Genomic DNA, 24,811 nt, shown 5'->3' on the forward strand with positions numbered 1-24,811 from the left:
ACATAAAAAATGATGGTAATAGTGGAACATTAATAGCAGAGAGAAATACAGAGATTGGCACAGCAGTCTGTACCACAGTTTACCAAGTCCTATATTACCATATGATCCATAACAGTTTACCGTGTTTTCCCGAAAATAAGACCGGGTCTTATAATAATTTTGGCTACAAAAAACACACTAGGGCTTATTTTCAGGGGATGTCTTATTTATTTATTTACCCCTCTCTGTGTTCTAAAACACCTGGAATAAAACAATAAAATGTTTTTTAAAAAAGTTCCTGTGTCCTCTGTCTTCTCTCCCTCTCTCCCCCTATCAGCTCAGGAGTCAGCATTATGACATTCTGTAATCCCAAAAATAAACAATGGTTAACGTATCGTAAAATGATGTATCGGTTTTGTAAAAAGATTATATAATGTGCAGTAGTGTGTCTCCTTTTTGTAACTTTATTGTGGCAAATACCTTATTTACCGCACTGCTGGGTGCTCACGTGACCCGCCGAAGCTCTTTTTCCCCGCTCTGAGCACTGAAGAGGGAGTGGCAGCTGACCCCAGCCGGGAGGAGAGGAGAAGATCTCCGGCGGGTCACGTGAGCGCCCAGCAGCGCTGTAAATAAGGTATTTGCCACAATAAAGTTACAAAAAGGAGACACACTGCACATTGTATAATCTTTTTACAAAATAGATTTCATGTTTTTACAACAACTTTAACTAGGGCTTATTTTCAGGGTAGGGCTTTTATTGCAGACATTCCCGAAAATATTGCTAGGTCTTATTTTCAGGGTAGGGCTTATTTTCAGGGAAACAGGGTAGATATACATTGTGTGTTACAGTATCAATCCACAATCCAAGTAGACTAGGGCTCCCAGAGAGAGTCAAACTTATTTATTCATCCATTCCAGGCAGCCAAGCACACAGTTTTTAAAGGAACTCGGCAGGTAGGTTGTTCCAAACATATTTGAGAACTAACCACAGATCTTCTGTGGATGTGGGCTCCCTCAAATCCTTCTGCCTCTTCATTTAATTCCAGACAGACTTGATAATGCTGAGATAAGGGCTCTTTCTTTACACTGAAGATAGTTTTAATTACATTGGCTGTGTGTTTGGGGTCATTGTCCTGTTGCAGAATAAATTTGGGGCCAATCACACGCTTCCCTGATGGTGTGGCATGATGGATCTGCCTGTATTTCTCAGCATTGAGGACATAATTGATCCTGACCAAATCTCCAACTTCATTTGCAGAAATGCAGCCCCAAACATGCAAGGAACCTCCACCATGCCTCACTGTTGCCTGCAGACACTAAGTCCCGGTTCACACTAGGGCGACCTGTGAGGCGACCTGGTCGCCTCACAGGTCGCCGCAGGTTGCCTCCCATAGGGAAGCTGCGGACCCGTTCTAATAGGAGAGACACAAGTCGGTCCGACCTAGAAAAAGGGTACGGAGCTTCTTTGGGGCGACCAGGAGGCGACCGCCATAGACCTCGGAGGTCGCGGTGTGAAGTAGCGTCACCCCTATGTGAACGGGGCCTCATTGTTGTACCACTCTCCAACCATTCAGTAAACAAACAACTGCCTCCTGCTACAGCCAAATATCAACAAAAAATTTTGACTCATTAGTCCAGAGAACTTGCTGCCATTTTTCTGCACCCTAGTTCCAATGTTTTATTGCATAGTTGCATCACTTAGCCTTGTTTACATGTCAGAGATATATCTTCTTGCCCGCAAAATGAAGACCACTTCTGGCCAGTCCTCTCTGGACAGTAGATGGGTGTCCGTCCCACTGGTTTCCGTCAGTTCTGTGCTGATGGCACTGCTGGGCATTTACGATGTTGAAGGGAAGTAAGCCTGATGAGTCTTTTATCTACTACATTCAGGTTCCCTGGCCGACCACTGTGTCTACGGTCCTCAGCGTTGCCTGTTTCTTTGTGCTTCTTCAAAAGTGCTTGAACAGCACTTGAAACCACAGTTTGATTTAAAATCTTTGCCTAGGAGAGACCTTGCTGATGCAGTATAACCTTGAATCTTGTTGCTGGGCTCACTCTTGCCATGATTTATGAAATATGACATGAAACTGTCTTCCTCAACCCCACCTTAGTTGCAGACTTTGGCTGTTCCTCATCCAGTTTTAAGCCTCTTACACAGCTGTTTCTGTTTCAGTTAATGACTGTGTTTTAGCCCACATATGCAGTTGATGATCATTAACGGCTTCTTGGAACAATGATTAATCATACACCTGACTCTAATCCTCCAAAATCCCTGCCTTTGTGCAGGTGTACAAAGTGTGCAAGTGTAAGAATTGATGCTGGTTTGATAGTCACACCAAATATTGATTTGATTTCGATTTTTCTTCTGTTTGCTTGCTTTGCATTTTGCAAATTATTATTAATAAACAATTAAAATATATATTTTTTTTAATACCATTCTTACTTAACAGCATTTCTTTACACCTGTCTAAAACGTTTGCATAATACTGTATTTAATTATAATTTTGTGATCACAAGTATTCCATTTATGTATGCACAATGCACTTTTGGATTTAATGGAGTTGAGAATTTTTTGATATTTACATCCATGCATTATTAACCGATTGCATATTTTTATGTATTCATTGTTTGGCCTTATTTTTTATATTTGATTAAATATCGTCTATATTGTTTATTTAAAATTGTTTATTGATTCACATGTTGTATTTGCAAGAATTTTTGTTTTATTTTACTCCACTTGACTTATATTTGATGCACATTTTCGTAATGGCGCAGCACTTTATTATGTATCAATAAACCGGTATCATTTCCATAGGTAACTACTGATCTAAAACAGTACATGCTTTGTTTGAGGGTGACAGTTTGGGAGACAAGAAAAGAGCATTGTCATGCTTTTATAGTAAGTACCTGAGCAAGGAACTTGATGACAATAAACTACAATAAAACTACACTTTTTTTTTTTTCAATTTTCAATAAAAAAAAAAAAAATTAAAAACAACTTTTGAAGTTACATCAACATGTATATTATACAAGGTTTTGGTGATTGGGTTTACATACAGTATACTTTATTCTTTTGTCAGCTTAGCATATGAAAACTCCATCTACTGTATAATGTTGTTTAGCAATGTCAGGAAATTTTAAAAAACAGCACGTCATGTGGAATGCCATGTACATAGCCTGGGAATCACCCACTAATTTGTTTTGTCTGTTCTCAGGTGTCTCCAGCTACATAGACTTTACAAATCCTGCTGCACGAGAGTGGTATTCGTCTCAGTTTTCACTTGATAAATACAAAGTAAGTTAACCACTTCTGGACCGTAAGGTTTTACCCCCTTAATGACCAGGCCAGGCAACGCTGTACCTAGATAAAATTGATGTCCTTTTCTTTCACAGATAGAGCTTTCTTTTGCTGGTATTTATTCACCTCTGTGTTTTTTTATTTTTTTGCGCTATAAACAAAAAAAGAGCGACAATTTAAAAAAAAAAAAAACAATATTATTAACTTTCTGCTAAAAAACACATCCAATAAAAAAATTAAAAAAACCTACGTTTTTCATCATTTTAGGCCAATATGTATTCTGCTACATATTTTTGATAAACAAATTATCCCAATAAGTGTATATTGATTGGTTTGCGCAAAAGTTATCGCGTCTATAAACTAGGAGACAGATTTATGGCATTTGTTTTTACTAGTAATGGCGGCGATCAGCGATTTTTAGTGGGACATTGCAGCGGACAGATCGGACACCTAATAACTGACACTTTTGACACTTTGAGGGGACCAGTGACATTACTACAGTAATCGGTGCTAAAAATATGCACTGTTACTGTACTAATGACACTGTCAGGGAAGGAGTTGACACCGGGGGCGATCAAAGGGTTACGTGTGTCCCTAGGGAATGCTTTCTAACGGTGTAGGGAATGGAATCACTAGATGAACACAGAGATCCGTGTTCATAAATAGCAGGAACACAAGATCACTGTGTTCATCTCTGACAGAATGGCGATCTGCCTTGTTTACATCCGCAGCCCACCGTTCTGTCTCTCTGGGGAGCAATCGCAGTTGGCCGACATACATCACGTCCGCTGGACCCGCTGATTGGCTCCCTATCCGGCCACTCAGCGTGCGCGCGCTCCCACAGGTACATAGTTTCACGCAAAAGAGCCAACTTGCCACAGTATATGTACTGCTGGCGGTCGGCAAGTGGTTGCTATTAGGAACAATATTTCCATTTATTCAGTCTCTCTGACCAAGCAGCATTTAAATTGGTTCTAAAGGTTGAAGGTTTTTTTTTATTTAGCTAAAATGAATGCAGCTCCCCCTCAGCCCACCCCTTATACATAACTGACCAGGATCTCAATCCAGCGATGTGCATGATAGCAGCGGCTCTCTTGACTTTCTACCTCATTTAAAGGCCCAGAGCAGCGGGGGCCATTGGCTATTAAGTCTGTTGCAGTCATCTGTTGTCCATACTCAGATGCAATGTTTTGACATAGGTATTGTTTGGATCATTTAGCAGTTTGTGCTTAAAACGCATATTTACCTTTTCAAAGAAAATGAAAAGGTGATCAAACACTAATATTTCTTCTCACAAGTAACTGCCTGCCCATATGGAATGTATGGGCAGACAGCTATCCTTAGAGTCTGTAGGAGGTTAATACCTGCGATCTACTGATCACGAGCTCAATGCCTTGCAGGCTCCTTATATAAATTAAAATATTATTAAAATATAATAAATGCTCATTTTTTTCACCTGCAAAAAAAAAAACGTGCATTTGTTTTTCGTTTTCGTGAACTTAGCCTTTAAATCTGGCCATACACTTTTTTTTTTTTTTGGTTGACCCAGCAGGATTGAGAAATTCCCCTGCCAGGGCATTGTATTCTGACAGCGGCACCCGGAGCTGTCAGATTAGACTGATCAGCAGCCCCAGGCAATTGGCTGCAGCCGCAGATTAAGAAAAGTTTTCCAACATGTGGGGACCGCCACACATCAATTGAAATTTGTCTGGTCTCTGCTGACCTGAACAGATTTGAATCAGTGTATGGCCAGCTTTACTTTATTTAGAGTGTGTCTCCAACCAAAACTTTTTTCTTCTATAGCTTTAGATTGAGTGGGAAATATTAAGAACCTCTGTCCGATTTTCACTGCTGTCTGTGGCTCAATTATAGAGATTTGTCTTTCGTTCATTGACGAACGCCGCTCCTGATTCTTCTTAACCATGGGGTTTTACTGCCCCCTACAAGAGAAGGACACTAGGCAGGAAAAAGCTTGACTACGCCTATGGGCAGTCCCAGGGGGTATACACCCACACTAAGGTATAGGCACTCAGTTTTTTCTGCCTAGTCAGGAGACCTAGTTCCTTGCTGGGATCTCTGGTCCTGGCAATTTTTTTTTCCTTTTAAATGGATTTTTTTTTCGTCTTTGTAATTTATTTTTTCCTTTTTTGTCTCTCAAGGGATAAAAGTCCTTCAGGGCCTCCCCCAAAGGTTCCAAGAGGACCTGGTCTGGCAAGTCAGGAGGATCTCTCCCAGATCTGCGGACAAGGCTTCCTCTGTATGAAGGGACGCCCTCACAGGTATCTGGGGTGGTGGGACGTCTTCGCTGATTTCCGGATCCGTGCACCTCTCTGGTACAAGTCAAGTGGGTCCAAGAAGTAATTCGGTCCGGGCTACAAGATCGAGTTTCAGTCTTTTCCGCCGGAAAAGTTCTTCCCTTCCAACCTGCCCTTTTGCCCAGATCACTTACGGGGTCACTTTGAGGCAGTGCAAGACTTGTTACTTCATGCGGTGATTGTCCCGTTTCTGGCTTCGGAATGTTTTCAGGGGTTTTACTCATACAGGTTTACGGTTCCCTGGAAGGAAGGCAAGGTACATCCAATTCTGGACCTCAAAGGTGCTAAACTGGTCTGTGCAGGTAACGAAGTTCAGAATGGAGTCCATTCACACGGTAGTGGCATCCCTGCATCTGGGGGATTTTCTCGCTTATATCGACTTTAAGGATGCCTACCTTCACATTCCAATATGTGCCGGTCACCAGCGCTTCCTCCGCTTTGCCGTGGGCGAGGAGCATTGTCAGTTTGTGGCGTTAATCTTTGGTCTCACCTCCGCTCCTCAGGTTTTCACAAGGTGTAGGCCCCGGTGCTAGCATTGTTGCGTTAGCAGGGGATTGCGGTACTTGGGTACCTGGATGATTGGCTTCTGCAAGCAAAGTCTCCAACTGCTCTGATGGACACCTTGGAGATTATTCTAGGATCTCTGAGGGAGTTCGGTTGGATGCTGAACCTTCAGAAGTCTGCTCTGGTTCCGTCCACAAAACTGGACTATCTGGGTGGTTTCGGCCAGCGTGTTGCTTCCTCTGGAAAAAGTCCAGAAATTGTAGGAGCAAATTCAGGTTCTGCTGTCCAGCAGATGGTCATCCCTCCGGGCTTGCATGCGGGTGCTGGGCCTGATGGTGTCTACCATTGAGGCGGTTCCGTTTGCACAGTCCCACACGAGATCTCTGCAAAAGGAGATTCTGGTGAAATAGAAAAAGAATCCACAGTCTCTAGAGGTGGCTTTGTTCTCCGGCACTTTGACAGGGAAATCGTTCTCCCCCTGTACTGGGCGTTTGTCACCATGGATGCCAGTGTGTCCAGGTAGGGAGGCATCCTCGGCACAGCTTGTGCTTGGGGGGTTTGGGCTCAGGAAGAGTCCAGACTGCTGATCAATGTACTGGAACTCCAAGCAATCAGACTTTTTTCTGGATCATTGGACAAATCATCTTCAGGGGTGCCCGGTATTAATTCAATTGGAAAATGCCACGCCCGTGGCCTATGTCAATCACCATAGGGGCACAAGGAGTGTCCTGATGGATCGGGAAGTAGCTGGCATTCTAAGGTGTGCAGAATGATCTTTCCAGCCCTCTCTGCTGTACACATTCCATGGAAGGTACAGAGGTTTGTGGCATAGTCTCGGGATTCTCTGGCCGATGCCGCAGACACATTAGTGGCTCCTTGGTGTCAGTATTGTCTGATTTATGCCTTTACCCTCTCAAACTTCTGCCAAGATTCCTGTGCAGGATCAAGGCAGCAAGGGATTCCGGTCTTTCTGGTGGCTCTAGACTGTCCTCGTTGGTCTTGGTACACCAGTCTGGTCCAGATGGTTGCCGAAGCTCCTTGGAGACTTCCTCTCAGGGAAGATCTGCTGTCTCAATGACCGATCTTCCATCCTGCTTTACAGTCACTGGTTTTTAACAGCGTGCCTATTGAAAACCAGGTGCTGAAAGGTAGAGGTTTGTCTGAATTTGTGATTCCTATGCTGTTAAAGGTTAGAAAATTTACCCCTAGGAAGATCTACCATCGTATTTGGAAGACGTACATTGCGTGGTGTGAGTCTTTTTGGGTTCTCCCTCTCTCCTTTTTGATGCTCCTCGGTTCTTGGCTTTCCTCAAACGGGGTGTTGAGCAGAACCTGGCCTTGAGTACCATCAGGGGCCAGGTTTTGGCTTTGGCGGTTTTCTTTCAATGTCCATTGGCCATACTTTCCTTGGTATGTACTTTATCCAGGGAGCTCGACACTTGGTTCCTCCAGTGCGGTCTCTATTAGCGATGTTGGTCCTCAAATTGGTGTGGTCAGTTATCCAGGAATCTCCTTTCGAAAATATTGGGAGGTTCCCCTGCTTACGTTGTCCCAGAAGGTGGCCTTTTTGGTGGCTATTACTTCTGCGTGCAGGGTGTTGGAGCTGGCGGCGTTGTCTTGTTGTTCACCTTACCTGTTGGTGTGCAGAGCTAAGCTGGTTCTTCGTCCCTGTCTGTTGTTCCTTCGAAAGGTCGTCTCTGATTTCTATTTGAATGAAGACATTGTGTTGCCTTTCCTATGTCCCAGGCCTAAACATCCTAAGGAAATTGCTCTGCATTCCCTGGATGTGGTTCGGGCAATCAGGGTGTACCTGGCAGCTACCGAGTCTTTTAGGAAGTTAGACTCACTATTTATACTCACGGTTGGACTGTTTCTGCTGTGACCATTTCCAGGTGGATCAGACAGACAGTGATTCAGGCCTATTCATTTAGGGGTCAGGTTCCTCCTTTCCCTGTTAGCAGACACTCTACTTGGGCGCTTTGTGCCTCCTGGGCTTTCCTTTGTCAGACATCAGTGATGCAGGTTTGCAGCCATTGGGTCGTCTGTGCATACTTTACAAAGTTTTATAAAGTGGATGTGTTAGCATCTGCGGATGCTCCTTTTGGCTACAAGTTTTTGCAGGCTGCTGTTTAGAGGACCTGGTTCTCTTTGAGGGTGTATTGTTTTTTTTTTTCAGATGAGCTCCATTTGTTTTTGGTGAGCTCCATATTACCTGGTTGGCTATGGTTAGCCTTGGGAATTTTTTTCTGCTGTTTTCCCACCCCTCATGTTTAACACTGCTTTGGGACGTCATTCCATCCATCATCAATAAAAACTTAAATTATTAACAGAAGTGGTTTCAAATACCTCCATTATATAAACGTTGAGTTTCATTTTTACTAAACCAATCCACAAAACTATAAAGCATTTTTCATATATTGTCAGACTTGACGACAGCCTTTGGAAGGGAGAACAGTAGGAGTATACTTCCATATTCTTTTTCCCCTGCTGCCCTCCTCCCGGACACCCTTGTCGGCTGCAGCTGCTTATTAAGGATCAGTGGCAAAACTGATCTGTTACTTAAAGTTCTACAAATACGTGGTTTATCTTATTGCTGCACAGGACTGGAAGCTATAGGTTTCACCTGCTGATTAATATAGCTAGCTTCATAACTAGTCCCCACCCAACCTGCCATACTACCTTTCTATTTTGTCTCTCCAGTTATTGACCTTTGCCTTGTTTCTGACCACACTTGATCACTGCCTGCCCTGACCTTCAAGCTGTTCCTGTTTTTAGATAATCTTTCGATTCTGTACTTCCCTTCTTTTCGAGGCGAGTTGCTGTCTATGCGGGTGTGTCTGAGGACTGCAACTTGGGAGCCATCCTGCAGCAAAGTCCATTACCACTTGCTGGATGCATTGTGAATACCAGACGGCTCCCTGACCCTTTTTAGGGGTCACACTGCCACCATACATGTAAACAGCCTAGGGAGTTCACAATTCTAGCCATACATCACAGAAATACAAAATAACAACCTTATTGCTACATTGCATTTACTAACACTGGTCTAAATAGAAAAAAATATATTTTTTTCTTAGATCTGTTACATAACATTGTCTATAGATTCCAATAAAACAAAATAAATTTGAAATGCAATATCACAGAAAGAAATCTTTGTTTGTCCCTAGAAAAAATGTATAACAATATTATGTAATATCAAAGCTATTTCCAAATCATTAGGCCCATAGCTGAAACTAGAGATGCACTGATATTTCTGGGTCCCAAAAATATCGGCCGAAAAATGTGTTTTCTGCATTTTGCTGATAGAGGAAAAAGATGCCGATAATGGCACCAAAAACGCTTATGCATGTTTTTCCTAGGTCATGTGATTCAAAAACCGCATCAAAAACATAACACCGGTACGTTATTGATGCGTTCTTGCTGCGTTTTCAATGCATTTCAACGGGGAGTTGCATTTTTGGTGCCATTTTTTTTTTAACTGACCAAAAATGCAGCAAGATTTTTAGGCTGCATTTACAACCTCAGCGTTTTGAATTGCAGGCAGATTTGCTGCGATTCTGCCCACGATTTTAATGCGAGCATGACAAATCGTAGAACGCACATTTGAGATGCCATTCATTTCAGTCACACCTAAAACTGCGGTGCGGTTCTGCCACAATTGTCGTGTAATAATTTGCCGAGGGGTTGCATGCAGCCTTAACACCACAAAGGAAGAACAATGGGCCAGTGTGAAAACATACTGTTCATAGAATTGCATAGGGATAGGGATGCATTTTTCTTGAGTTTTTTTTAAAGGTGGCGATAATGGCAGACAATAAATTCATATTCATATTCATTTAAATTCATAATAATATTTAAAAAATCTAATATAATACACATTTATAAATATATTACAATATAACAATTATAGAATATATACAGTGGGTACGGAAAGTATTCAGACCCCCTTAAATTTTTCACTCTTTGTTATATTGCAGCCATTTGCTAAAATCATTTAAGTTCATTCTTCTTCCTCATGAATGTACACATAGCACCCCATACTGACAGAAAAACACAGAATTGTTGACATTGTTGCAGATTTATTAAAAAAGAAAAACTGAAATATCACATGGTCCTAAGTATTCAGACCCTTTGCTCAGTATTTAGTAGAAGCCCCCTTTTGATCTAATACAGCCAGGAGTCTTTTTGGGAAAGATGCAACAAGTCTTTCACACCTGGATTTGGGGATCCTCTGCCATTCCTCCTTGCAGATCCTCTCCAGTTCTGTCAGGTTGGATGGTAAACGTTGGTGGACAGCCATTTTTAGGTCTCTCCAGAGATGCTCAATTGGGTTTAAGTCAGGGCTCTGGCTGGGCCATTCAAGAACAGTCACGGAGTTGTTGTGAAGCCACTCCTTTGTTATTTTAGCTGTGTGCTTAGGGTCATTGTCTTGTTGGAAGGTAAACCTTCGGCCCAGTCTGAGGTCCAGAGCACCCCCAAGGAGAAGGTTTTTGTCCAGGATATCCCTGTACTTGGCCGCATTCATCTTTTCCTCGATTGCAACCAGTCGTCCTGTCCCTGCAGCTGAAAAACACCCCCACAGCATGATGCTGCCACCACCATGCTTCACTGTTGGGACTGTATTGGACAGGTGATGAGCAGTGCCTGATTTTCTCCACACATACCGCTTAGAATTAAGGCCAAAAAGTTCTATTTTGGTCTCATCAGACCAGAGAATCTTATTTCTCACCATCTTGGAGTCCTTCAGGTGTTTTTTAGCAAACTCCATGCGGGCTTTCATGTGTCTTACACTGAGGAGAGGCTTCCGTCGGGCCACTCTGCCATAAAGCCCCGACTGGTGGAGGGCTGCAGTGATGGTTGACTTTCTACAACTTTCTCCCATCTCCTGACTGCATCTCTGGAGCTCAGCCACAGTGATCTTTGGGTTCTTCTTTACCTCTCTCACCAAGGCTCTTCTCCCCCGATAGCTCAGTTTGGCCGGACGGCCAGCTCTAGGAAGGGTTCTGGTCGTCCCAAACGTCTTCCATTTGAGGATTATGGAGGCCACTGTGCTCTTAGGAACCTTAAGTGCAGCAGAAATCTTTTTGTAACCTTGGCCAGATCTGTGCCTTGCCACAATTCTGTCTCTGAGCTCTTCAGGCAGTTCCTTTGACCTCATGATTCTCATTTGCTCTGACATGCATTGTGATCTGGAAGGTCTTATATAGACAGGTGTGTGGCTTTCCTAATCAAGTCCAATCAGTATAATCAAACACAGCTGGACTCAAATGAAGGTGTAGAACCATCTCAAGGATGATCAGAAGAAATGGAAAGCACCTGAGTTAAATATATGAGTGTCACAGCAAAGGGTCTGAATACTTAGGACCATGTGATATTTCAGTTTTTCTTTTTTAATAAATCTGCAACAATGTCAACAATTCTGTGTTTTTCCGTCAATATGGGGTGCTATGTGTACATTCATGAGGAAGAAGAATGAACTTAAATGATTTTAGCAAATGGCTGCAATATAACAAAGAGTGAAAAATTTAAAGGGGGTCTGAATACTTTCCGTACCCACTGTATATATATATATATATATATATATTAAAAAAGATTGTGAAGGCGCCCAGCCCTATTTAAAAGATATTTGAACCTGCTGCCCTTTTAATTGTTAATATAACAATAAATAGATAATAAATATATGGTAAAAGGCGCTGGTAATCTCTAAAGTGCTGTGTATGGATGCATACACAGCACTTTAGAGATTACCAGCGCCTTTTACCATATATTTATTATAATATATATATATATATATATATATATATATATATTTTTTTTTTTTTTTAACTGTCATTTTCGGTTTTGGTTTATGGGCCAGTGTATCCTGCATTTTTGGTTTTGGTTTCGGCACCAAATTTTCCATTTGGTGCACCTCTAGCTGAAATGTAAAAAATTCTCTTTTCTATAAGGTTGTGAGAGCAGAATTGGTTAAAATGTTTTATTGTGGGAACATTGCATGACATTATGATACCCCATTTTTCAGTACAGCAAGGATAATACCTGAGTTGTTCTTTAATAGCACACATTTGTGTAGTTGTGCCTTATTCTGAATGATGTAAATGGGTATTTCTAATAAGTGAGCTCTACACCCATGCTTTATTTGGCAGGCTCTGCCTGTCAGGAGTGGTTCTTTTACTCTTTCTTCCACCCCCCCCCCCATTTCTTATTTCCAGATTTAGGGATGGAGGTGCATGTTTACATGCACCCCATTTAAAGTCCTACAAACCCTCTTTATTTTTACTGTTTATATGTCACTTGACAGAGACGGGCTGGCCCATGATTTGAGGGCGCACCCATCCTTCGACGTTTGTATGATAATTTTTGTACTTGTATTTTTAAAATTCTTTAAATAAAAAAGTATTGAAAGTAAAATGTTTTATTACATTTCAGTTATGGAGTTTGTATTGTGTGCAAGGGATCTGAGTGCTGTCAGCAGTGTTTATGGACACATTTTTGCTAAATATCTCCATTTTTTATGGCACTACTAATAAGAAGTTGACATTTCTGCAAGTGACTGTTAACATATTATAACATTTATAGCATAACATTCCTTTTACCGGTATTCTTTTCTTACCCAGAACCCTGAACCATCAATTCCATTTTTTTTTTCTAGCTAGCAAAATGGCTACCTTGCCGTCTTATAAAATGCTTTATGTTTGGTTGCTATTTTTCAGTCATTACTCTATTTATCTTCTGTTATAAAACTTGAAGTAAAATGAAAAAGGTACCATTGCCACTTGCAACCCCCCCCCCCCCCCCCATTTCAGAAATTGCATTGAGCAATGACTTTTTTCTCTTCTCCATTTTAAGAAATGAACATTGCAATATCTATAAACACTGCTATGTCTTGCAGAATGCAACAGATATCTTATTTGTGTGGAATGACATGAATGAGCCCTCTGTGTTTGATGCTCCCGAGATGACCATGCCAAAAGATGCTGTACACCACCAGGGATGGGAACACAGGGATCTTCATAATCTCTACGGATTCTACCAGGTAAGCAAGGCAGTGCCAAGCAGGGGAACTGATAAACATTAAACCAGCAAAACATACAACACTCTTAAAGACACATGTACAGTAAAACCTTGGTTTGAGAGTAACTTGGTTTGAGAGCGCTTTGCAAGACAAGCAAATTTTTTTAATTAATTTTGACTTGATATACAAGTGATGTCTTGATATACAAGTAGCGTCATGTATAAAAAAAAAAAAAAAAAAGGAGCCTCTAAAGTGTAGCAATATGGTTACATTTAATGAAGGTTCAATATTTAGCAACTCACATGGTTGATGATTAAAACAGGCACATCTAAGTATGCAGGCATCCGGGGTAAAGCTGTCCACATAGACCATCTTCTGCACAGCCATCTTCATCATCCCTTCCCCGCTGCACTCCACGAGTGATTCAAAGCCTCACTTTCAGATCACTCTACTGCAGGCTATTCTTCCCGGTCACAATTGCAGACTGACAGTGGTGAGAGCTGGTGGTTCAGAAGATGGTCTATGTGGACAGCTTTACCCCAGATGCCTGCATACTTAGATGTGCCTCTTTTAATCATCAACCATGTGAGTTGCTAAATGTTGAACCTTTATTAAATGTAACCATATTGCTACACTTAGAGGCTCCTCTCATCTCTCTTATATTCTGTAGCTCTGCTAGATTTTGCTTCTAATCCCCTTGGGAAGGCTGCATATTGTGGATGGACATTTTATGGTTACACAACCTATCACATTGCTATAATCTTTGTATATAGACTATAAACCGAAGGACTTGTGGAACGAATCATCTGAGTTTCCATTATTTCTTATGGGGAAATTTGCTTTGATATAAGAGTGCTTTGGATTACAAGCATGTTTCCAGAACGAATTATGCTCGCAATCCAAGGTTTTACTGTATTAACCTCTTTTGGACCACAAGGATTTGCCCTTTAATGACCAGGCCATTTTTTTGTGATTCGGCACTGCGTTATTTTAACAGAAATTTGCGCAATCATGCGACACTGTACCGAAATATAATTGATGTCCTTTTTTCCCACAAATAGAGCTTTCCTTTGGTGGTGTTTGATCACCTGTGTGTTTTTTATTTTTTGTGCTATAAACAAAAAAAGAGCGACAATTCTGAAAAAAAAAACAATATTTTTCACATTCTACTATATAACATTCCCAAAAAATAACAATCAGTTTTTTTCATCCTTTTAGCCCCCGTTCACACAGGGGCGACCTGTCAGGCGACCTGGTCGCCTGACAGGTCGCCTTAGGTCACCTTCCATAGAGAAGCTATGGACCCGTTCTAATAGGAGCGACACAAGTCGCTCCGACTTAGAAAAAGGGTCCGGAGCTTCTTTGGGGCGACCCGGAGCGACCTGCATAGACTTCAATGTTATGAAGTCCGTGCCGGCCGCTCCGAGAGGTCGCCCCGGGAACTAGCGTCGCCCCAGTGTGAACAGGGCCTTAGGCCAATTTGTATTCTGCTACATATTTCTGGTAAAAAAAAAATCGTAATAAGCGTATTTTGATTGGTTTGCGCAAAAGGTATCGCATCTATAAACTAGGGGAAAGATTTATGTCATTTTTATTTATTTATTTATTTTTTTTACGAGTAATGGAAGCGATCTGCGATTTTTAGCGTGACTGCGACATTGCGGATGACAGATCATACCCCTGACATTTTTTACACTTTTGGGGATCCAGTGACGTTACGACAGTAATCATTGCTAAAAATATGCACTGTTATGGTAATAATGATATTAGCAGGGAAGGGGTTAACCTAGTGGGTGATCAAACGATTAAGTGTGAGCCTGTGTGTGTGTGGGGGGGGGGGGTGTTTTTCTAACTGTATGGTGGATGAGCTTGTGAAATGACCACAGAGACCTGTGATCCTATATACAAGAATCACAGGCGCTCTGTGATCATTTCAGAGAGAAGAACGGTCAGCTGTGTTTACAACAGCTGACCGTCGTCTCTCAGCGGGGAACGATGGCCGCGGGTGCCTGGCAACAATCGCGCAATGGCCCCCCAGCACCACGTGCACGACCGACGTAGGGCTACGTCGGTTTGTGCAGGAGAGCCAGCCTGCCGCATTAAATGTGCAGCAGGTGGTCTTAAAGTTGTTAAAGCAGTATTAAACCCAAAACCAAAAATGTAATACTGTATAGTATAGTATAGTTTAGTTTAGCAATCACTAGATGTGGTGGCTGCATTAGTGTTTTTTTTTTTAGGCTTTTTTCCCTCTGGCCAGTAACACCTCCTGTATTACAGTATCTCCCCTCTGGAAAAAGGAGCACAGGGGCCCCTTTAGACAGCAGCATTGTTAATCTGGAAGGAGGGGAGTGTTAGATGTACTATCAGATTTAGATACACTAACAAATTGAAACCAAACTCCAGCTAATACTTTATAATTAGTTACAGCAACGTTTTGGTATAAAGGTTTTACATAAATTAATAAATAAAAGCTGATCATTGCAAGAACCACTGTCAGTTGTAAATGGGTTATCTCATCTCTGTAACTGCTGCATCTGCAAGAGAGCTTGTTCTTTTGAAAAACAACAGACTTACTCGCCAGATCACCAAATGAAAAAAAGAAAGCTAATACAGCCATCACACCTAAAAATTGGTAAGCTGCAATATATTAAATGTTTGTCTTTGGGTTTAATACAGGTTTAAATAATAGGACATGGAACAAAGGAAAATGGTGCTGTTTGTTTACTAGTCAGATTACATACTGCTTCTAGACATGTGTGTTTTGTTTTGTTTTTCGGATGTAAATTTTCTTTCGGAGATTTGGATGTATCTGAATTTCCGAATCATAATAGTAACTGATTGCAGTAATTCCCCAAAAAATTATAATGACGAAATTTCGAATTCAAATTCTGAAAATTCCAAAATGAATTTAAATAAAAAAAATTCAAAAATGGATTTGAAATGGAAACATATTGCAATAACTACAGTAAGATAAAAAAGTGAAATAAGATGATGATAAGAATACAATATAGAATAGAATAGGATGAATATAACAGTCTTTCTAAATTCAAATCGATTAGAAAACAACAATTATACTAACTGAATCAGAATATAAGAAAAACAAATTCAGAATTTACGATAAAAGTTCAGAAAACAAATTTTCTCTATCGCTCATTGACAGACGTAGTCCTCGGTGATACAGCACCTTCGGGTTATGTTGCCTCCACAGGAGCAGGACTAGACAGGAAATTAAAATGCTCTGGCCACACCCTAGGGGCAGTCCCAGAGGGTATATCCTCTCTCTCTCTGCCTCAGCAAATCAGTTATTTTCTGTCTAGTTAGGAGTAAGGACCTAGATACCTTGCTGGGATCTTCGGTCCTGGCAAGATTTTTTTTTTTTTTTCCTTAAAAAGATTTTTTAGACAGCTTTTTTCTCCAGTGTTCCTGTGAGATCTTCAAGCAAGAAAGCTGAACTGGGCGACGGGCTGGATGTTGAGATCCGGTGGTCACCCCAGTTCAGCCTACGAGCGCGTGCAGGCCATAGCTCCGCGCTGGGTCGGCCGCGACAAAGTCCCATTAAGGGACTGACCCCGCGAGTTAAACGTCTCGCTGAAACGCCAAAGACCATGAGTCACGGCGTCCGTATTGGTCGACAGCCCTCCCGCCCCGGTGGAGAGGGGTACTGTCAGGAGTTGGTGCCCGCCTGGTTCCGGTATGGTGAGTAGTATGTTCCCCCTTTTCCCCCTGACGGGTCTTGTGGTGAACGCGGGCCCCTCTCTGTATGGTAAGATAGAGTCCCCCTCTATCCTATAACAGGGCACAGATCCCCCTACTTTGAGTGTGATTTTATGTGCAAAAAGCCAGGAGGCTTGGTTTGGGAGCTAACAATCTAATTGTATACATGTTTAAAAGATTGTAATCAGTGGCAGTCTGGGAATCTTACTGTGATAAGAATAAGGTACCTACCAGTCAGAAGCCACGGACATGTAGACTGCCTTCCTAGTCAAATCTCCAGCTATAGCAGGCCTTCCGAACGGCCATGAGGTCCGCCAGGGCCGGTACCGCCAACCACGCCAAAAATCCCCATGCAGAGATAGTGTTGTGTGCCCTGCAGCACACCGCTATTTGGTACAGGCCGCCGCCATTTTTTTTTGCTGGATTGCATGAGCCGCCATTTTGGCGTAGCCTCGTGTCTCCAGCATGGGGGCGGCCATGTTTGAGGTGATCCAAACACCTCGTGGAGCTAGGGGAGGCGCCGGAAGGCATGCAGAGGGGCGGAGCCGCCTCCTTTCTTCCTGGGCAGCCAGCCAAAAGACTTCCTGTTTGTCAAGACAGCGCTGTAACCTGTTGCAGTTAAACTCTGAGCATCAAGTGGTGAGCCTGGGGGTCTAACTCTCTCTCTCTCTCTCGATCGATAGGGATCCCTAGCAGGTAACACTAAGGGGCTTTTGTGGCGCTGGGGGTCTGTGAAAAAAAAAAAAAAAAGTTTTTTATTTTTGAATTATATTATCCGGGAAGTTACTGGACGTTTCTTCTCCCGCTATAATTCAGGAAGAAGCATTGGTGGACGCACTAGTTGTGGCAGTGCAGGAAACCTTAAAACTTGAGGTTTTACCGGCAGAAGCAACTGATACAGAGATTCCTTTTGGTACTAACAAGCCCATCAAAACGGTGAAGGTTTTTCCTGTACCCAAGTGTTTTGGTAATAAGATTAAAGGAGAATGGGAGCATTCTAAACGTACCTTTACTATTTCCAAGCGTATTGCTAGACGCTATCCGTTTGAGGAATCCATCATTAAGAAATGGACGGTACCACCAGTGGTGGATCCACCTATTTCCAGGCTGAATAAAGCCACGGTTATCCCAGTGGAGGACACTTCGTCCTTTAAGGATCCGGTGGATCGAAAGATGGAAGCAGAGTCCCGCACCATCTTCTCTCTGATAGGGTCAGCATTTAGACCAGTAATTGTTATTGGTCTAGTTTCCCAGACACTTACGGAATGGGCGAGATTGGTACGCCAAGACCTTAGGGGAAAAGATATTCCCCAGGAAACATCTGATTTGATGGAACAGATTATACAAGGGCTACAGTTTATCTGTGACGCAGCCTTGGACACTACTCCCCTATTAGGGCATGCATCTATGTCAGCGGTAATCCTCAGACGTGTGCTGTGATTAAAATGCTGGTCAGCTGACCTAGGTTCCAAAAAGACCTTGACGAATCTCCCCTTTCAGGGGAATCGTCTATTTGGGGCCACCCTAGATGAAATCATTTAGGATGCCACTGGGGGCAAGAGCACTTTTTTGCCACAGCCTGCTAAAACTAAGGGACCTCGCAACAAGCGAGGACCTTTCTTTACCGCCCATAAAGGGTTCGCACGCCCGGCTGAAACAAGCGGGAAAGGCAAGACTCCTCCAGGAGGGTTCAAGAAAGGCTGGTCGGACAAACAGAGGACCAACTCAGCCAAACCCGAAGCAAAGGAGTACACAGCCTGAAGGTGCGCCCCCACCCGGTTTGAGGGTGGGGGGACGTTTTCACCGGTATTCAGGACATTAGATCGAGCATCAACTACTACTACCGGTGCGATTCTTCCCTTCCAACATTTAAGTACTACAGGGAGCGGTAGTCACCGTTCCCTGAATAGATCTTTTCCTTTACCTTTTCCTAAGATTAGTCTCTATTCCCCACAGGAATCGGATCTGGTTGACCAGACAGGCCAAGAAGCCTCTAGCCGGATGACTTCGGTCCCTGAGGTTCAACCAGAAAAGATCACCCTTCCTGATAGCAATCAGGTATCTGATAAATGTGTGGGAACAGAAAACGACCAGACTTTCTCGGATGGTCGGGGCCAGATAGCTCTAGGGACGCCTGGTTCAGATCCAGTCAGCACCAGTGGTCCTAGAAATTCTAGGCTGGCCTCGTCAAGCCGGCCTGGCCGACTTGGACAGGCTAGTCACAGACGTTCCGTGGGAACTTCGTCTCAGGGAGTGTCTGTGGTCTCAAGGACCAATTTACCATCGTGCTTTACAGTCGCTGGTTTTAATGGCCTGGCCATTGAGACCCAAGTACTGAAGGACAGAGGTTTGTCAGCTTCAGTCATTCCTACCCTTATTAAAGCAAGGAAAGCGACTTCCAGCAAGGTCTATTATCACACATGGAAGACTTATATTGCGTGGTGCGAATCTTTAGGATTTCCTCCACGTACCTATTCGGTGACTCGAATATTGGCTTTTTTGCAACAAGGGGTTGAGCAGAAGCTAGCCTTGAGCACCATCAAGGGTCAAGTTTCAGCATTAGCAATCTTCTTTCAGAAACCTTTAGCTACCAAGTCCTTGGTGCGGAATTTCATCCAGGGGGTGCGGCACCTGGCTCCACCAGTCCGCGCGCCCTTACCGCCCTGGGATCTTAATTTAGTTTTGTCGGTTCTACAGAAACCTCCCTTTGAAAACATCAGGGAGATTCCCTTGTTTACTTTATCCCAGAAGGTGGCCTTCTTGGTGGCTATCACTTCTGCTCGCAGGGTGTCAGAACTGGCTGCATTATCATGCTAGTCCCCATACCTAGTGATTCATAGGGATAAGGTAGTACTTCATCCTAAGCCATCCTTTCTTCCTAAGGTGGTTTCAGATTTTCATCTGAATGAAGATATTGTACTACCTTCCTTGTGTCCTCAGCCCAAACATCATCGGGAACATGCGTTGCATTCCTTGGATGTGGTTCGGGCAATCAGAGTATACCTGAAAGCTACGGAATCATTCCGTAAGACGGATTCACTTTTTGTGATCACGGATGGCCCCAGAAAGGGTTTGCCTGCATCTGCCGCGACCATTGCCAAATGGATTAGACAGACGGTGGTACAGGCTTATTCTATTAAGGGTCAGAGTCCTCCGTTCCCTGTTAGGGCGCATTCCACTCGAGCGCTCAGTACTTCCTGGGCCTTTCGCCATCAGGCGTCAGTGGTCCAGGTATGTAAGGCGGCCACCTGGTCGTCGGTACATACCTTTACAAAATTCTATAAAATTGATGTGACGGCATCGGCGGATGCCTCATTTGGCCGCAAGGTTTTGCAGGCCGCAATTTGAGGAGACCGGTGGTCTACCTCGAGAGTTTTTTTCTGTTTGAAAAATTTCTTTTTTGTTGAGTCTCATCATTAAGGATGAGCATTGTAAACTTCTAGTTGGCACCGGTTGGGCCTTCTAGATTGGGATTTGATTTCCATTTTCCCACCCCTCATTTGTGATACTGCTCTGGGACGTCCCGAAGGTGCTGTATCACCGAGGACTACGTCTGTCAATGAGCGATAGAGAAAAATGGATTTTTGTAAAATCTTACCGTAAAATCCTTTTCTCTTAGCTCATTGACAGACGTAGTCCCCGCCCCTCTGTTTTGGAGTTGGGTTGGGTTAAAATCTCTAAAGACTGCTTTTTGACATAACTGATTTGCTGAGGCAGAGAGAGAGAGGATATACCCTCTGGGACTGCCCCTAGGGTGTGGCCAGAGCATTTTAATTTCCTGTCTAGTCCTGCTCCTGTGGAGGCAACATAACCCGAAGGTGCTGTATCACCGAGGACTACGTCTGTCAATGAGCTAAGAGAAAAGGATTTTACGGTAAGATTTTACAAAAATCCATTTATTCTAACATAACGAAAATGACGGAAAAAAAATTATTAACTTCACAAACGGATCCAAAACTAAACTAATTTTTCTGCTGTGCACATGTCTAACTGCTCCCTTTCCTGCAGGTTTTGAGGATGAAAGTTAGCAACTAATTGCTTTATTATTGCCAAAAAAATCCTAAAAACGTCATGTCTGTGGTATTTTCATTGCGCCACATCCCACAATAACTAGAGTAAAGACAGGGTAGTGTTGGCTTTTTGTTTAGGATAGTACTCTCCCTTATCTCCTTTAACCTAAACATGGCTTAAAGTTGTAATTAAATCGGATTTCCGGACCCCCCCTCCAAAAATTAAAAGTCAGCAGCTGCAAATACTGTAGCTGCTGACTTTTAATACTAGGGAACTTACCTGTCCAAGCATCCAGTAGTGTCTTCACCTGAGCCGACTCTTGAATTGGCTCTAATGGTGTTGGCGCCGCCATCTTAGCTAAGGGAACCCAGCAGTGAAGCCTTGTGGCTTGACAGCAGTTACTTACTGTGCATGCGCATATCGCCTTGGCGAAGTGAGCTGGAAATGGGAGCAGGTACCTGTCAAAACCAGGTACGCCTTCCCCCCTCCCCCCTTAAAACGTGTCAAACGTGGCAGCGGAGGGGGAAGGAGACAGATAAGCAGAGCTTCCTATTTTGGGTGGAGCTCCGCTTTAAAACGGAGTTCCGGCCACAAAATCGACATTTTTGGGCCAACCGCTTGCTTATGGTCACCTGAAAAATAAATGGATAGTTACGATTTTTTTTTTTTGTTTACTTACCTTGTTATTGAAGAAAAATATACTCACCTTTCTTCCACTTCCTCCCTCTGCTGCCGCGGCCCGCGGCGTCACTTCCTTTTTGCATTGATTCCTGGGAGCTGCCCAGGAATCAATACGCCTGCACCAGCCCCGCTCGTCAGTTCCGATGCGGGTGCGTCATTCCCTGCTAAACAGTTTCTGGGCATGCCGGAAGTGACGAGCGGGGCCGGTGCAGGCGCATTCTGGGAGAAGAGGACACGGAAGAGGACGCAGAAGAGGACACGCTGGCTTCAGCTGCCCACATCCGAGATGGCAGCGCTGGAGAAGAAATTTTCAAGGTAAGTATTTCTTCTAAAAGGTAAGTGCGACCCGGGACAGTACAGAGGCTATCCATGGTGGAATGTACTAGCCCTGACTGTCCCAGGGGGAATATTTATTGAAAAAATATTTTTGTGGCCGGAACTCCGCTTTAAGTAACATGTAATACCTACTTCCGGTATAAAAAGATACATTTCCCACATCTAGACAACAAATAAACTCAGTCAGTGACCTGTTAACTTCATCCAGGGAATACTACGCTTGTGCTAAGTTCTATTCATTATTCCATTAGCTACTATGCTGAATGTACTAACCAGGCTGCAGCATTACAATAAAGATTGCTAGCTTTGCCTGGCTCTTCCTGATAGTGTCAATGGTTACCCTATTCTCTTCTGCACATTCCTATGGGCCAGTAAGGCCACCAACCATCCTAATTGGGAGGTGGAACAGCTTCAGAGTGGGAGCAACTAAAATAATTTCATTACTGCAATGAGGAGTGTAGCATAGATCTACAAAACATGAATACCTCAGTGCTTACTGCCTTTAACACATCTGTTGCTGCATCAAAAACTCAGTGCCATTCAGGACAACCAGCAGCCTAGGCATTTACTAAACAATACAGCTAGCTAAAAGACAGATAGCAGAGATAGGATGTGTAAATCTAGCAAAATTAAAAGCCAGTGGCTGTATTCCTATTCCTATACTAGTTCACAGCTATAGTGATTATTTAGGTAGCCACTAGATGGCAGATTACACTTTTTCTGTGATCTTGTGCTTTCCTATAAGCACTTATAGCAGAATTCTAGCTATTTCTATCTAAATATATTATAAATGTAAATTCCTTCTAACCTGACTATGACTTTATGGTTTCTGTGTTATATCAAAAACATAAAAAAACTTTTGTAGAAAGTGAAGTTAGAACTGATTTGAAGAAGTTTACAGACAACTGAATTGAAACCATTGTATCCTTTTTTCACACAGCCAGGGAACTAGTGTTTTTTTGCAATGGAAACCTGCACATTTTTCTGAATATATGTTTGCTTAAACCATCATACCATAACCATCTACAATAGCCATGTAGTCCTTGTCTTGACGTGTAGGAAGGCTTTATAATATATTTAAAATATAATTGTACTTACAGTTTAAATGCATTAGAAAGCTCCAGTATTGTCTTTGCAATCCCACTTGGCTATATCATAACATTTCTAGAAATCCTTGTTTTGTGTATTGCTGTGTATTGCTCTTTTTAGGTCTCTGGCGTGACAAGCTATTCAGTATCGAAAATTTTATTTTTTGTGCATCATCTTTTTTTTTTATATTAAGTGCTATACAGGTTTAAGAAGATTTTGCTAAAAAGTTATGTATCCGATGCAAATCAATTTGATTTTTACTGCAGGCAGATTAGTGAAAGGTAAATTTATATATTACTATGGACTACAGTATTTTTCACATTTGCTTTTTTCTTATTTGCTTGGTTAAACAAAATTAAAAAAGAAAACCCTGGTCACCTGTTCGAAATGTGTAGTTAGTTATAGTTGGATCTGTAATGGCAATGTCATTGTATAGCCCTGGAAATATGGCCGGCCATACACGGTTCAAACCTCAGCCGGCTCAGCAGGAGCCAACTGAGATTCAAACTGTTAATGGGCAGGCTGCGTGCACTAAGTTGATTGATCAAAAACTTGGGTACAACTAGCCTGTCGGATTCTCTTGCGACTATCGCTAGTAGCTGCTTCAGCCGCTAGCGATAATCACTGTTTGCTCCTGGCGGCGACGACTTCCCCCTGCCATGAGCAGACAATTGCTCATCAGGAGGGATTCCCTGTCAGCACTATCTGTGTTGATGGGGGAATCGTGCAAATTTCTTTCCTGCAACCCATGGTTGCAGGAAAGAAATTCACATCATGTATGGCCGAAATTGCAATAAGGAAGAGGACTATATCCATCAGACGGGAATATTGATCGATAGATTCCTCCAAAAAAGGGAATTAAAAAATAATTGATAAAAAGTAGGGATATAGTGAATAATATCAAGCGGGATGATCTATTACAAGATAAACTCAAAAAAGTTACTAGCAAAGAAATTACATTCATCATGGGATTCAATTTACAATATAAACAAGTAGAAAAGTGTTTTAAAACGTATTGGCCTATTCTACTAAGGGATAATACCCTTAGGGATATGCTTCCAACTAAAACCATTTTTATTTATAAATGGGCACCAGGCCTCATGAAATTTGATAGCTAGAAATGTAGTCAACCCCCCCCCCCCCCCGAAAAAAAAAGGAACCACATTCCTACAAAGGGGTGGGTTCTATAGATGCGGTAATTGTCAAGGATGTAGAACTACTCTAAACAAAAAAAGAAAAGTAAAAACATTCACATCAACTGATGGAAGAATTTATAACATAAAAAGAAAAGTAGAAACAGTCACATCAACAGACGGAAGAATCTATAACATAAAAAAGTTTATTATCTGTACCACGAAATATGTTGTATATCTATTGGTGTGCCCATATGGAATAAGATATGTGGGCAAAACCACTAGATGTTTGTATAACGAAAAATTGTTATCATATTGGGCGGCACAGTGGTGTAGTGGTTAGCACATTCACCTAGCAGCAAGAGGGTCGCTGGTTCGAATCCCAACAACACTCCCTGCCTGGAGTTTGCATGTTTTCCCTGTGCCTGTGTAGGTTTTCTCCGGGCACTGCGGTTTCCTCAAACACTCCAAAGACATGCTGGTAGGTTAATTGGATCCTGTATAAAAAAAATTGGCCCTACTGTGTATGTATGTGAGTTCGGGACCTTAGATTGTAAGTTCCTTGAGGGCAGGGACTGATGTGAATGTGCAATGTATATGTAAAGCGCTGCGTAAATTGACAGCGCTATATAAGTACCTGAAATAAATAATAATAATAGCTAACGTAATTTTCCTTTCTTGGCCTATCCTCACATCAGCACACAATGGGTTAACACCTCCTCTGGAGCCCACAGGA

The 24,811-nt window shown here is 42.5% G+C and overlaps 1 protein-coding gene across 3 annotated transcripts in view; it reads left to right on the plus strand.

Moving 5' to 3' along the window:
* GANC (glucosidase alpha, neutral C) overlaps positions 1-24,811 on the plus strand; it is a 183,876-nt gene that overhangs the window by 74,807 nt on the left and 84,258 nt on the right. For 2 of the 3 annotated variants that reach the window (XM_082242918.1, XM_082242919.1), the window contains exons 14-15: positions 3,195-3,274; positions 12,989-13,132. In XM_082242918.1, the coding sequence (XP_082099044.1) occupies positions 3,195-3,274; positions 12,989-13,132 (224 nt within the window). The remainder of the gene's footprint in view (positions 1-3,194; positions 3,275-12,988; positions 13,133-24,811) is intronic. The other variant, XM_082242920.1, reaches the window with a different exon arrangement.

Source organism: Pelophylax lessonae (genome assembly GCF_965119305.1).
Source record: "Pelophylax lessonae genome assembly, chromosome: 13".
Classification (NCBI taxonomy): domain Eukaryota; kingdom Metazoa; phylum Chordata; class Amphibia; order Anura; family Ranidae; genus Pelophylax; species Pelophylax lessonae.